At 37.7% G+C, this 15,578-nt stretch overlaps 1 protein-coding gene across 1 annotated transcript in view; it reads left to right on the forward strand.

Annotated features, from left to right (window-relative positions):
* Positions 1 to 408: 408 nt before the first annotated feature.
* Positions 409 to 15,578, forward strand: part of WDR17 (WD repeat domain 17) — a gene marked incomplete at its 5' end in the record, with an annotated part of 75,388 nt that continues 60,218 nt past the window's right edge. Inside the window, 2 exons of the mRNA XM_082608803.1 lie at positions 409 to 487; positions 8,985 to 9,106. Of these exons, the coding sequence (XP_082464929.1) occupies positions 9,041 to 9,106 (66 nt within the window). The remainder of the gene's footprint in view (positions 488 to 8,984; positions 9,107 to 15,578) is intronic.

Here is a 15,578-nt window from a genome sequence, read left to right on the forward strand (position 1 = left end):
GCCCTCCCTCAGGCTCCTCAAGAAGATGGGGTGATTTATTTATTGTATACTTGACTCATTTTCTTAGAAAGTGCAAACCCGCTGTGCGGAATCTGTCAGGTGGTGAGAACGCTGGCCGTTCACTGTGCTTCCCTCCACTTTCAGCCTCCCTGTAAACTCTGCTGAAGCCTATCTCAGGGCCTGGGAACCACAACTTCAGAGCCGACTCCCGGTTGCCAGGTAACCACCTGGGCGCGCACAGTCTCCGGGGTTCAGGGGCCGCCTCCGCCTCTCCCCAGGCGCTCCAATCAGCGGTCAGTGTGGCTGTCACGTGGGGCTCGGAGCGGGGCTCGGAGCGGGACTTGCGGAGCCCGCCTCCCAGCCCTTCCCGGCCGCGCAGCCTCGGATCACGCGGCGAAGGAGGGGAGGGCGGTGTGAGTCGGGTCCGGCCGCCGCGCCCGCTTCAGCACCTTTCGCTGTCCGCCGCTGCGGTCGCCTCCTCCTGCAGGTAGGGGCCGGCGGGCCGCAGGGCGAGGGACGCGGGCGGCCGCGGGCTGGAGGAGGGAGATCTTCGAGCGATGAGGCGTCGCGGGGCTGGGGGGGGCGTCCGCCCTCCCCCGCGACGGTCGCAGACCCGCGTGCGCGCGTCCTGTGGGGCTTGGCAGGCGATGAGGCCCCGAGCGCCCGCGCCGCACACCGGCCGAGGACGGGACGCAGCAGAAGCAGCAGCAGCCCTTGCGCGTCTGAACTGCCCTAGGAGTGTCACCTGCGACCCTGATCGGAGACACTGCCTTATGTTTTAAGCTTATTCAGCCTCTGTGCGTCTAGAGTCTGGATTGTCGCTCTCGTTACTGTGCCCACGGGCGCTTCTGTAAGGACCCCCGCCCCCTTGAAGGTGGCCTTCGTACTCAGGCTGCGGCAAGAAACCCTGGGGTCAAAGGGAAGCGCGTCCCGGAAAAAAGACAGCCAGTATTGAATCTCAGAGGCGCACTGTGTGCTAAGCGAACCTTAAAAATATAATCTTTCCTATTTTTCAGAAGCTAACAAACCCCGACTTACTCTTTTGCATGCAGATATTAAAAGGAGCAAGCATTGGAGCTGACTTTTTTTTTTTTACTATATTAACTAAAAGCAGTTGATTTTAATGAAGTTTAGTGATGCCTTGGATCATGTATCAAAAGTAAAGCACACTTGTTTTGTAACTTCCATGTCCATTTATATATGTATTTATTGACTTTTTTTTTTTTAAGTCTCCAACAATGGTTTGAAGAGAGCGATTACATTTCTTTCATTGTCTGAGTATTTCGGAAATGGACACCCTTCGGAGAAACTCATTTTCCTACCAATTTTTATAACCGAAATTTCAAGTCTTCCTTGAACATTTTAAGTCACCTCAAGTGAGAAAAAGCTTTTCCTTTAGGGTTTGTTTCTCTAACAGTAAATTCTTTGGGGAATTTCAAAGATTCTTTCCAGGTTTTCATATCTAATTTCTGGCTCACAAATCTGCTGGGCTCATCAACAGTGAGAGGATAGCCTTGGTGTGATTATCATTGAACACAGCAAGGTCTTGGGTGTTATGTTGTCTCCCTCTTATTGGCATTAGTGGAGCTGATTCTGGGCTTGTGGTGTGGACAGCCCCTGTAGAAAAGCACTCTCTTACATCCTGTTGAGATTCTGCCTTACTGGCCCAAGTGTGCAGGAAAGTGAGCGTGGTCACATCTTACCTGTGTGAAGGCAGAGATCTGAGAAATCAGTCTTGACAGTCTTTCCTGTTCTGTGATCTAAAATTAAATACAGTAATTAAATGCCTTTGAAAAGTTGTCAGTTATTCAACAGAGTTGGGGGAACCGTGCTTTAGGTGATTGTTTAGAGATTAATGTTACAAATGCTAGGTTTAGGTCATTGCATTGAGAGTTCCTGGGAAGTTTGCTCAGCTGGAATAAACCAACGGCTTGTTTGAAAGGGCCCACATGGAAAGAAAACTCATATACTTCTTAAGTGAGCTCCACAAACTTACTCTATATTAAAATGGCTAGTTGAATTTTACTACTTATATTGAGCTGATTTTCCCTGTGTTTATAGTAATAGGAATACTTAAAGAACTGTGGGTATCTTTGAAAAAAATTAGATATATTTACTTAAAAGTTTGAAATTCTTCATTCTTTTTATCTTTAATGATTAAATATTGCTGTACTAAAAACTTTTGTTACTACTCACACAATAATCCTATATATTTGAAAGCTGCAAATCAATTTAGCTTAGAAAATAATGTTTTTAAATTCCTCTGCTCCCAGTAGAGGGACTTCTAGGGCCAGAGTGTTTTTTGTTGTTGTGTTCTGCGGACTGTACCTTGCAGCCCTTAGCCTGAGCATGGGTGAGCTGCAGCAGCTTTTATATTGCTCAGAGAAGAGTAAGAACAGTTTTATGTTTGTTTGTTTCTTTTGCCCCAGTAGATACTGAAAGTGCAACATGAATGATTAGACTGTTCCTGTCAATAAAATATGTGCAAGTTCTCCATACTACCTAATTTCACTTGCCTAAACTCTGTAATGAAGACTAAAATGAAATTCAAACAATTTGGAAGGATTCACATGTCCTTCCTGTATTCCAGAATTTATTCAAAGTCAGATCTAATATGCAAGAAAGGTAATGGTTTACCAGATTACTGAATAACGTGTTTACCCAGCCATTCATGGTAATGATGTGTATACAGACATTACTACTACTTTCTGCAATTGCTGAATTATCTCATCTTGTATTTTGTATCTATTCCATGTAGCAGATTGAAATATTAAAGTGAAATTATATATGTAGCTTCCAGTGTGTCTTCAGGAACAGAGGTCTTATTGAGAATATTTTAATCCATAGAAATCATATTAGGAGATTGGAGGGATTTCTTACTGACTGACACCTCCTTTTCTTTCATGTGAGAAACATATATTAGACCAAGAGTGGCTGGCATTTTTCAACATCCAGGACCAAGCTGTGTTCTATGATAATCATGTGGAGATTATTCTCTCACTGTTGATGAGACTATTCCTTGGAGATTTATGAGCAAGAAATTAGATATGGATACCTGGAGAGAATCTTAAAATATTAATTAAAAATTGTTTTCCCACAAGTTGTAAAATTGTTTGATTTGCTCATTAATAATGATTTAAGTTTTTCTGCAAAGTCTTCTGTGATTTGGGGGGATCCAGTTATCTTATAAATTCTTTATCCTAATGCACCTCAATGGTACTTAAGTGTACATAGCCATCACATCTACAATTGAATGTTAGAAATAAGAAGCTTTTGGAAGTTACATCTGAAGCCTGGATTTTGGTTACCATTGGGTAAAATTTTGAAGTTGGACACATTTATTTTCTAGACTTTCTGACCCTTTGGTACTAGATGCCATCTAGAATGGTGTTATTCGATATGTATCTTAGACCAGCATCCCCTGGGAGCATGTCAGAAGTGCATACTTCCAGGCCACAGCCCTGCCAAATCAGAATAGCTGAGGCAGCACCTGGAATCAGTGTTTTCAGGAGCCTCGAGTGATGCTAACGCAAGGTCACGCTTGAGAAGTACTGAACGAAGGTACATTGTGCCACTGGGCCTAGACTTCTCTTGAACTGGTGGTGTTCGTATACAACTCCACCTTTGAAACTTTACTTAAACTACTAAATAAATGAACTCATTCCTGAAAATACTGAATACAATTGTGGATACATTTCATAAACATTTAAATTTCAATAGTAGCTTTTTGGACACAATATCTCACTTGCATTATGAATTACATTAGTTCATCTTTGTGGGAATTTTATGTTAGCTAAGGGAATAATTTTTGACAGGTGGCCCGTTGACTAGATTAGTAACCTGTCTCATATATGCACTGGTCCTGCCTTAGCTGATACAACTCTTCACTTATCAAACTTTAGGGTTTATTTCCGGCCTCTTATCAATGTATGGATGCATATATAAAAGAAATTTTGGATGTAGTGACTTTGTGTGAGCTATTTCTTAAAGCTTTCAAGCTTTAAATCCATTTGATTTCCTTTGTTGGTTTTTCTCAGTACTTGACAAAAATAATTTTTTTAATTTTTTTGCGGTACGCGGGCCTCTCACTGCTGTGGCCTCTCCCGTTGCAGAGCACAGGCTCTGGACACGAGGGCTCAGCGGCCACGGCTCACGGGCCTAGCCGCTCCGCGGCATGTGGGATCTTCCCGGACTGGGGCACGAACCCGTGTCTGCTGCATCGGCAGGCGGACTCTCAACCACTGTGACACCAGGGAAGCCCCGACAAAAATAATTTTTAACACCCTTGGCCCAGAACATGAAAATGCCAGTCTAACTGACTGTTTCTGCCAAATGAGAATCCTGATTTTCAGACACAGATAAGCATAAAGACCCACCCTACTTTAAAAACTCATATACAAAATCCAACTTACAGAACAGATTAATTAGAAGGGGGACAGGCATCCTCAGGTTTACAGAACAATTCATGCCATAGCTTCTCAAATCTTCCTTCATGAGGAATGATCCTATTTATAAAAATAAAGCTACTTATTTTTGCCATACCCTATTATAAAAATAATCCTACATCTTTTTTATGACAATGTTTACATGTTTACTTTCATAATGTCTCTTTCAATGGAATATATACCTCTTAACTTCTTAGTTTATGGGTGAAAAATACGTGATTTCACTCCTCTATTTCTCTTTGGCTGAGTCTCTCAGAATGGTTAATTGAAGGTATATGAATGATCCTATTGTTCAAGAAAAGTGTATTACATCTTTGATCAAATTAAAAATCTTTTCCACATTGCAGGTCAAGAGATTCTGTAATCCTTCAAGCGCCTTGAAAATCTAATTTCATATTTCAAATCCATGTAATTTTCACTTTGGTGGTTAAAATGTAGGAAGTATAAAAATAAGTATCTAGATGAATGATAGATTAAGTATATAGATGGATGATGAAATAACTACATTCACTTTGCCACATCTTTGAATTAGTGTTTTGGTCTTCTCCATCTTACCTATAATCCTTTGTTTTGCTGATCAACTTGGAATTCATACTGGTAAAAGTGGTCATTCTGTGAGTCCAAACTAGAACAACCATAATGACCTTATTCTTTTCTATTCACTATCTAATCCAGGATTTTAACGTAGGTTAATACTGTACTTTGTGACCTATTTTATCATCTAAGCTTTTAAGAACATCAGGATTTGACATACGTTGGGGATGTTTAGATATAATGTCCTGCCAAGCACATGAAAGGTAAATTTAGGAATGATTGAAATTTAAGAGATTAATCTGGTCAGTAGAAGTTACCAGAGGCAGTTTATCTGATAAATATCTTTACTATTGTTGCACTAAGTAGTTCTCAGGCTTTACTGTGCTATATAAATCATCTGGAAATGATGTTAAAAAGCAGGTTTCCAGACTCCACCCCAAGATCCACTGGCCCTAGACTGTGATCCCGGAATCTTCATTTTTAGCAAGTTTCTCAGTTAATTCTGATGCAGGAGACCTGAGAACCACACGTTGAGATGCACCGATTTAGAGATTTTTAAAATTATATTTATCCTTGATAATCTATGGCTGTACATATCAGTGAAAATAGTGGTCATTTAGAATTATGGATACTAGAGAGAGGAAGAAGATCTCAAGTTAGTGGGCTAGTGGCTGCTTAAAAAAAACCTTCCTTTTTTTTCTTTTTTGCAATTTCCAAATGCTTTCTAACGAGCACATATAGTAAATACTAACATTAACTATATGTGCTCACTAGAATTTTTTGCATCACTCTCAGCATATAGTGTATTCAAATTTTAAACACTGATTTTCAACATGGTATTTTTAGTTTTTTTTAAAAAAATACTATAGGCAATAGATTTCTATTAAGAAAATTAACAAAATTCTGAATAGGACAAAGAGGAGTTCAAGAAAACTACCCTGAGTCTCTGCATGGTGATATATTTGTGACCCTGACCTTTGAATACACATTTTTATATACTTTTATTGATTTTTCTCTTTCTCAAGGCTCCCCAGAGTGCTTCCTTGTCAGAGTCTCTGCTTTTGCTGCTCCCTCTGTCTAGTGCGCTTTCACGTAGTACCTATGACATGACTATAGTACCTTTTTAAAATTTATTTATTTTTGGCTGCATTGGGTCTTCCTTTCTGTGCGAGGCCTTTCTCCAGTTGCGGCGAGCGGGGGCCACTCTCTTCATCGCGGTGCGCGGGCCTCTCACTGTCGCGGCCTCTCTTGTTGTGGAGCACAGGCTCCAGACGTGCAGGCTCAGTAGTTGTGGCTCGCGGGCTCTAGAGATCAGGCTCAGTAGTTGTGGTGCATGGGCTTAGTTGCTCCGCGGCATGTGGGATCTTCCCAGACCAGGGCTCGAATCTGTGTCCCCGGCATTAGCAGGCAGATTCTCAACCACTGCGCCACCAGGGAAGCCCTATTTTTACTTTTCATATAGTCTGATTTTCTGGTAAAAATACTTCATTTTCAACTATTTTTGTTCTTACATATTAAAAATATCATGTGACCTAAGCTAAAGAGAAGTATACTCTATAGATTGTCACTTTGTTACTAGTGGTTAGAATCACCAGTAACTGGAGGGTGTTGTCAGCTATATTGGTTTGTTGTTTTTCAAGGGTGAGCTTTCAAATTGTTCTTAGGATGTAGCTATTTAATATTTTTGGAAGGTCTGATCAGGGCATGAAATGCTGGGATGGGAGCTATGTGTCGCTACAGATTGCTGCCAGCATTTAGGAACGTGCTGGTGGAGATTGCTCTGGGGCACACCCCTGTGGAATAGTACCAACTGAGGAGTCAGAGGATCTGTTACGGGCGTGGCATTAGCAGGCATCCACTGTGAACCATCACGGCTGAGTCATCAGACTCTGTGGGTGTTCCTGTGGACCCCCCAATACATATCCTTAATCTAGCCCATCTCAGTCCCCTGCTGCTTGTTTTGCAGACTTTGGTTTTTACCCATTTCCTGTTGTGAGATTATTTGTTCCTTGTGTCCACCTTCCTCATCCGCTTGTCCCTGACGTTGCTTCTAAAAATACTTGTGGGTTAAAGCAGCATTAGTGTATATCTCAGAGAAAGACTTAACATGTTGCAAAATATGATGGCTGGGGGTGGTAAATGGGGCAGGAAACTCTAGGGGCAAAATAAAAAGATAAATGAAAGTGTCCAAGTGAAGTTAAAAAATATAATCCATTTATACAATACCTACTTATATGTGGACAGGTCATTTCAGTTTTTATTTTCCCTTTAAAAATTAATTTCTGAAATAATTTGATTAGCCATTTCTCTTCAAGGAATTGAATGGTAATCCCATTTCGCTTGTTGATGAGTATATTACCTGTAATTTGGATACATTTCTTTAGCCCCTTTCCAAGTTGCAGTTATGTGTACACACACACACACACACACACACACACACCTTTGGTTCATATGAACTACCACTAGTTGACAAACCCTTCTAGCATGTGTCAATTCACTCAACAAACATTTTGTACCTTCTATACAAATATGAATAAAACATGTTCCTTTGTCTTGGGCAACTCACAATTTTTGTCTCTGCAAATAATCACTATCCAGTGCACACAAATATAGACTTAGAGGCATACAGATGAGGGATTTGGTGCATTTGTGAAAGGCTTCAAAGAAGAGGGACATTAAGTTGGGTCTTGATAAATATGATACAGCTCATTAGTCACAAAAAAAGGGCAAGAGGTAAGAAAGCTCAGGCGAAAGCATTTCACAACTTAACAACTTAAAGGCATAAAGCCATGCTGGTATAGAACATGTTTAGGAATTGCAGTGAAAGCAGGGAGGTTAGTAAGTAAAGTATTTCATTAGTTGGTACAAGACGGTGGCGTTAGGGATGGAGGGAAGGGGCTTTTGAAGAGACATGTTAAAGGTAGTTGTTAAGACTTGGTGATCAAATGTAGCGGGAGGTGGAGGAGAAAGTGGTGAAAGAATCAAAGATGGCTCCACGTTCTTACTTTGGGTTACTGTCGAGTATAGTTTTGGTCACTGGAACAGGGAATGCAGGGCAAATGAAAGACTATTGGGGGGCAGTAGAAAGGGATTCTTATCACTCGAAAGGGATAAGCTTGGCTTTACCGATGTTCATATTGAGATTACCAGATACAAGGCTGTGGGATCTAGGTACAGTAGGTACTTTAAAATGGAGTTTAAGAGCTTAGCATGAGAGACTGCAACCACTGAAATGGTGGCAAGGTAGTTAGATATACCCTGGGTAGGCGCTAGATATAGGTCCAGGGCGGGGTAAAAAAGCGTAAGGCAGGACACAGACACAGATCTCTAACTCAGAATAGGATAGACAATGACAAGAGAGACAGCAAGGAAGGACCACCAGTCCAGAGGGTGGGACCCTGCAGGAGATGCAAATTCTGAGCAGTTAGCCAGGAACCAGGGGCTCTGTGGGAACCCAAGGGCAGGACAGAAACCGTGGTCCAGATTCAGGGAAGTCAGCAAGATGGAAACAAACTGAGCACCAGAGTGTACGAGTCCTGGAGCTTCCTGTGGAAGCCTATTCCCAACTATTTTGACCTGGGGCTTCAAGCAGATATTATTGAAAATATTTCTAGAGAATAAGGAAGAAGAGGAATTCTGAAGGGTGCCACGTCCCATTTGGTATATTTTTAGAGTGAGATAAAGATGTTCTCAACTAGCTGCAGTGATATTTATGTGTCATACATGTGTTTCTATGCCAGAACAATGAAAAGTGAGGGGCTAATGAAATATTTGACATAGCATTCTTTAGTACAACAACATAATTATCATTTGATTTATTTCTTATTTGACTATAGGCTTACATTTTCTGCTTTAGCATTATTTTTACAGACGCTGTTATTTATAAATTATTAAAACTGTTTCAGCTGAAATGTGTATGTACTTCTAGTTTCTTGTACTGAACAACATTTCATAGGGCAGAGTTTGGTAAACCCATTTGGTTGAAACACATTGTTATTACTTTAGGTGCTGACTATTCTGAAGCCGGTTTCCAATTGCCTTGATTAAAGTAGGAACATTCTATGGCTTGGATGACTTACATTTCACATTGGTTTGAGCAAGATGATTGGTATGAAGGACTACAAAGAGTAAGATATATTTACGTTGTAATTATAATTTTCTGTGATTTTTTTCTGCTTTATTTCTCATGCAGCTGTATTTCTGTGTCATTTATATTGTGGACATTTTTGCATTGCAGGATTCTGAGGGTAAATAGGATACTTATGTGATAGACTTAAAAGCAGAGGTAAGAAAATATATAAGGATAGTCATTGAAGAAAAGGTGTTTTTTTCTTTCCTGATTTCAGATGAATTCTTAACGTGTTCAGATTGTCTTTAGGCTTTAAAGATAAAATAGGATTCTTTCTAATGAGATTAATGTATGAAAATAGCAATAATTTCAAGAAAGTAATTTTACATAATTTTATGATAGAAATATGTATGATAATACCATGTATTATAATAATATTGTAAAAGAAAATGAAAAAATTTTCTGAAGAAGAGTGCCATGTTCCATTTGGTAAATTTTTAGGCAATTAATTATGCTTCAAAGGGGTTTGCATTGTTACTATGGCAACTTTTGCATAGCATAGCTATTCTGATCTATTTCTACTGCGATAGCAGAAAACTGCCATCTTTAAATGCACCTTATCAAAATGGATTTAGTTTAGAATAACATAAGATTTCTCTTTGATTATGTTCACCTTTTAAATGAAGGATTTCTTAATTATTTAAATGAAGGAGATTTGTGGATTTTTCTTTTCATTAATGAATGGAACAAAAGAGCCAGAATATCTTTATGTAGTTTTACCAGCTTTTTCCCCATTGTTGTTTGAGGGCATATACCACTAAAGACATGCAGCACTGAATTTTTCTTCCTTCCGCCTTACTTCTTCAGGGTACTATTCTAATCACATCAATCAAAGATATTTTCTCAGCATTTTACTTCTTTTAGATTATCTTTTTAGTTGTAAATCCTCAACAGTTTAAGCCTCTTGGGTTTTTTCCTTCGTATTTTTTTTTTTTTCAGCTGTGAAACAAGCAGGTAAACATCTCTGGAGCCAGTAAATATCTAACTCTGGAGAATAACCCTCATGGTATGGATCCTAAAGCATTCCTCAGAAGGGAGGTTGAGAATTACTGGCTAGCTCACCATCCTGAATTCCAGCCTTAACCATAATGATAGAAATATTTCAGCTTATGAGTTTAATAGCAGTATTTGAAGTTGCGCTGCACACACACACACAGACACGCATGCACGCACTATAATGCCAGCATCCTTTTTTATATTGTGTGTGTGCATTTAAAATGTAATAACAGTGCATTTCTGATGTTCAAACAGAAGGCTTTTTTTTTTTCAAGTGTAGTGCATATATTCCTCTATGGGAAAGGAAAGGGGTGACAATCTAATTTGGAGGGAGGGGGTGACTGATTTTAAGAAAATGCATTTTGCTAAAATTGTGTGTCTCTTTTTAGTGATTTTGAGGCAGCTCATGGAGATTATGAGGATTCAAAATCCTTCCCTCCACCATAACCCCAATCTGCCCTTTAATAAACTATGGCCTTTAAAGTGAATTCCTTGTTCTGAGACATATTAAAAGAATAACTCTTCTCATATATAGATGTAGTCCAACCCTAAAATTACCATATCCTCTTCATGAGTTTAAGCTTTTCTTGGCTCAAGTTTTGATCAGTTCTTATACAGACTTAGATGACAATGAAACAGCTTATTCTAAATAATGAAAATTGAAACATGATTATTTAATTTCTTCTAAAATTCCAGCTTAAAATTTTTCAGATGATATATATGTGCACATATACCCTATATAATCAGCATTCAGAATACCAGATTTTTCCATAGTTATATTTTTAATGCTTACTGGAAAAGATAAGTTGGTTTTTGAGCTAAAAATTATAATTTAGAAATGTAGTGTTTGAAAAAAATCACATACAAGTATGAGTTTTATCTTTAGATCACTGAAGTGGCCTTTATACTTTGATATAATTAATATTTATGGCATATGTATATATTTCTACAACACACAGCACATGTATATGAACTTGATTTTAACTTAGTTTTATAATTTTATTTTTGGCAGTATTGTAACTCTAGCTATATTTAAATTTCATGCTTATGTCATATAATCTTGCATATTCAGAGGTGAGCTTTATTGTTATACAAATCTAATGCAAATATACTCTTATAACTTGCTTTTTCACATTTCTTACACTTCAGTGTAATTATAATGTATGTATTGTGTATTTCATATAATATAAGGTTGAAACCAAGAATAGAATTTAGGTTAAAAAAATGAAAATAATATCTCTGTAGGGCTGTAGTTGCCAGGCTACTGACACTGTCAGTTGCACGTGAGGTGACACAATGCTCAGACTTTCTTCCTGAGTCCTTTGTAAATCTGCATTATTCAGTGAACTGCAAGGTTTCGTAGTTTATCTTTAAAGTGTGTATATTGTTTCTGGGCCAAAAAGATGATGTTTTCTGAAATAGCAAATCTTTAGAATGGACATGGAAATTCTTAGGTGGTTCACATAAGAATGAAACATATTCTTAACTAAAGATAAAAGGGTATGTAATATTTACCTGAACTATAAAACTACCTGTCACATACAGTTAAAATATATTTGATTTCCTATATATGTGACATATTTGTAGGATTTATATTTAAAATATAAACATGTATTTTGAAATGGACCTTTGGTTGAACGTTTTCTATTTTTAGTAATGCAGAATCACTAATTGTGGAACCATTCATGCTGGCCACAATGTTATCAAAAACTTCTGGACATTTCTTTATATCTCCTCGGTAACTGTAGATATCGCTTAATAAAGGCTACAAAATATTATATATATATATATATATATATAAAATGATACTTTTGAGAAAAATAATATAGAAGTTTCAAATACTAGCAGTTTAAATACATAATTCAGAATTATAGATGCAATAGTATTCATATGTTTAATGATGCATGATTTTTTAATACCTCATTTAAAATCCTAATTTTTTTAAGAAGCTGCCATTTTGTTTTATCCTGTCTATTATTTTAATGGCTGGTTTAGACAAGTTATTCAACTCTGAATTATGAAGGATTTAAGTTGTTGGACTATAAGACTTATAAAAGCTGCTTAGGAACGTACGAAGGCATACCAAATTGTATGACAATATTGAAATGTTTATATTATCTGAAGTTAGAAACTAAAAAGAAGTAAATCATGATAAACTGATAAAATAAAAAGTATTGGCATGGATTTAGAAGTAATTTATTTGTTTTCAATAAATAAAGAGTTAGCAGAGGGACTTTTAGTTTCCAATTTGTTATGTAGGAGCTCAGAAGTCTTCACTCTGGCCTAAAACAAAACAAAAGAATGAAAACTGAAAAATCAACAACTTTTCTTAGATTCATAAGAGAAGTGAGGTCACAAGGCAAACCGCTGCCCCATATTGGAGAGACAGACAGGCAGATACAGAGAATCACAGTGCACCAGAGCAGAAACCCACCAGCAGAAACCTCTGTGGGAACCAGAGCCAGAATGGAAAACCTGAACTGTAATTGATGAATTGCTGGAGGCTCATATATCAAGTCCGAGAGTTAAAAACTCGGGACAACCGGGGAGGTGGCGGGGAGGGAGTAATAAGGAGGCCTCCAGGCTTTTCTGAGTTTTACCTCCAGGACCTTTACCAAGTTTTCACAGTAAATATCAGAGAAAGATCCCTTCATGCTTCTGGCAAAGCGAGTGGAAAAGGAATTGTTTTGAAATATGTCAGAGCACTCTTCTTCTTAACAAGGCTGCCCATGAGGAGAAACTATTTTACCAGAGCCTGATCTGCAGAGATTATATCAGCACCTAACCTATCTGGGGGAAGGGAAAGACCCAGTCTGCCTTAGGACACTAGAAAAAGAAGAGCAAATTGAATTCAAAGTAAGCAGAATAAAAGAAATAATAAAAATTAGAGCAGAAATTAATGAAATTGAAAATAGAAAATCAATAGAGAAAACAAAACTAAAAGCTGCTTCTTTGAAAAGATCAATAAAGTTTATCAGCCTTTAACCAGGCTACTTAAGAAGAAAAAAAAGAAGAAATATATTACTAATATTAGTAGTGAAAGGAGAGGTATCACTACAGATCCTATGGACATTAAAAGGATAATAAAGGAGTACTATCAATAATTCTATGCCCACAAATTTGATAACCTAGATGAAACGGACCTATTTTTTGAAGACACTCACACAAGAATAAATAGACAATCTGTGTAGACGTGTATCTAGACCTGAATAGACCTATGTATCAACAGATGCTGAAAATCATTTGACAAAATCCAATACTCCTTCATGATGAAAACTCTCAGCAACCTAGGAATAGAGGGAAACTTCCTCAACTTGACAAAAAACATATTTATTCCTCATCTTGATAAAGAACAAAAACCCTGTAACTAACATCATACTTAATGGTGAGACACTTGAAGTTCTCCTGCTAAGATCAGGAACAAGGCAGGGATGTCTGCTCTCACCACTGCTTTCCAACACTGTACTGAAGTCCTAAGTAATGTAACTGGACAAGAAAAGGAAATAAAAGGTATACAGACTGGCATGGAAGAAATCAAACTGTCTGTGTTCACAGATGACTTCAGTGTCTGTGTAGAAAAAAACCTCCTGGTACCAATATAGTGATCTTAACAAGATTTTAGAACACAAGATTAATATACAAAAGTCTATCACTTTCCTGTGTACCAACAATGAACAAGTATAATTTGAAATTTAAAACACATTACCATTTACAATAGCACCCCAAAAATGAAATACTGAGGTTTAAATCTAACAAAATATGTACAAGATCAATATGAGAAAAACAGTGAAACTCAGACAACAGATATCAAAGAACTAAATAAATGGAGAGATATTCCATGTTCAGGGATAGAAAGAATCAATAGTGTCAAGATGTCACTTATTGCTAAAACCTGATCTATAGATGTGATAAAATCCCAACCAGAATCTCAGGAAGTTATTTTTTTTTTTTGGATATTGACAAACTGATTCTAAAGTTTATATGGAAAGGCAAAAGACCCAAAACAGCTAACACAGTGTTGAACGAGAGCAACAAAGTCAGTGGCCTGACACTACCCAACTTCAAGGCTTACTGTGAAGCTACAGTAATAAGACAGTGTAGTATTGATAAAAGAATAGACAAATAGATCAGTGTAACAGAATAGAGAGCCCGTAAATACACCCACATAAATATAATCAACTGATCTTCAACAAAGGATCAAAGGCAATACAATGGAGAAAAGTTAGTCTTTTCAACAAATGGTGCTAGAACTGGACATCCACATGCAAAAAAATTAATCTAGACTAGACCTTACATCTTTCATAAATGGATTTTAGACCCTAAAGGTAAAACACAAAACTATTAAACTCCTAGAAGATAACATAAGAGAAACCTAGATGACCTTGGGTATGGCCATGAATTTTTAGATTCAACACCAAAGCCATGATCCATGAAATAAATAATTGAATGCTAAACTTTATTAAATTAAAATATTCTCCTCTGTGAAAGACAGTGTCAAGAGAAAAAGAAGGCAAGCCACAGACTCGGAGAAAATATTTGCCAAAGACCATCTAATAACTGTTACCCAGAGTATGTGGAGAACTCTTAAAATTCAACAAGAAAAGACAAACACCCCAATTAAAAAAAACCAAGGACCTACTGTATAGCACAGGGAACTATAGTCAATATCCTGTAATAGCCTAAAATGGAAAAGAATCTGAAAAATAATACATATATATGTATGAATCACTTTTCTGTACATCTGAAACTAACACAACATTGTAAATCAACTATACTTCAATAAAAATAAAAGGGAAAAAGACTTGAAAAGACACCTCACTGAAGAAGATGACATGTAAGCTATGGAAAGATGTCCAACATCATAAGTTATTAGGGAATTGCAAATTAAAACACCAGTGAGATCTACTACGTGCCTATTCGAATGGCCCATCTAAAACACTGACAACACCGAAGGATGGTGAGGATGTACAGCAGCAGGAACTCTCATTCATTGCTGGTGGGAATGCAAAATGGGGCAGACACTTTGGAAGACAGTTTGATAGTTTGTTACAGAATAAACATACCCTTACCAGGATCCAGCAATCTCTTCCTTTTCCACTCCTTCTTATTTACCTAAATGAATTGAAAAGTTATGTCCAGACAAAAACCTGCATACAGATGTTTATAGTGGCTTTATTCATAATTGCCCAAACTTGCAAACAACCACATGTCCTTCAATAGGTGAATGGGTCAATAAACCACGGTACATCAAAACAATGGACTGTTATTCAGTGCTAAGAAGAAATGAGCTACCAAGCCATGAAAAGACACTGAAGACATATTACTAAGTGTAAGAAACCGATCTGGAAAAAACACCATACTGTATGATTTCCAGCTATATTCTGGAAAAGGCAAAGCTATGGAGACAGTAAAAAGATCAATGGTTACGTGAAACTACTTTGTATGATGCTACAATGGTGATGCATGTCGTTATG

The sequence above is a fragment of the Mesoplodon mirus genome (assembly GCF_964341445.2).
Source record: "Mesoplodon mirus genome assembly, chromosome: 20".
NCBI lineage: Eukaryota > Metazoa > Chordata > Mammalia > Artiodactyla > Ziphiidae > Mesoplodon > Mesoplodon mirus.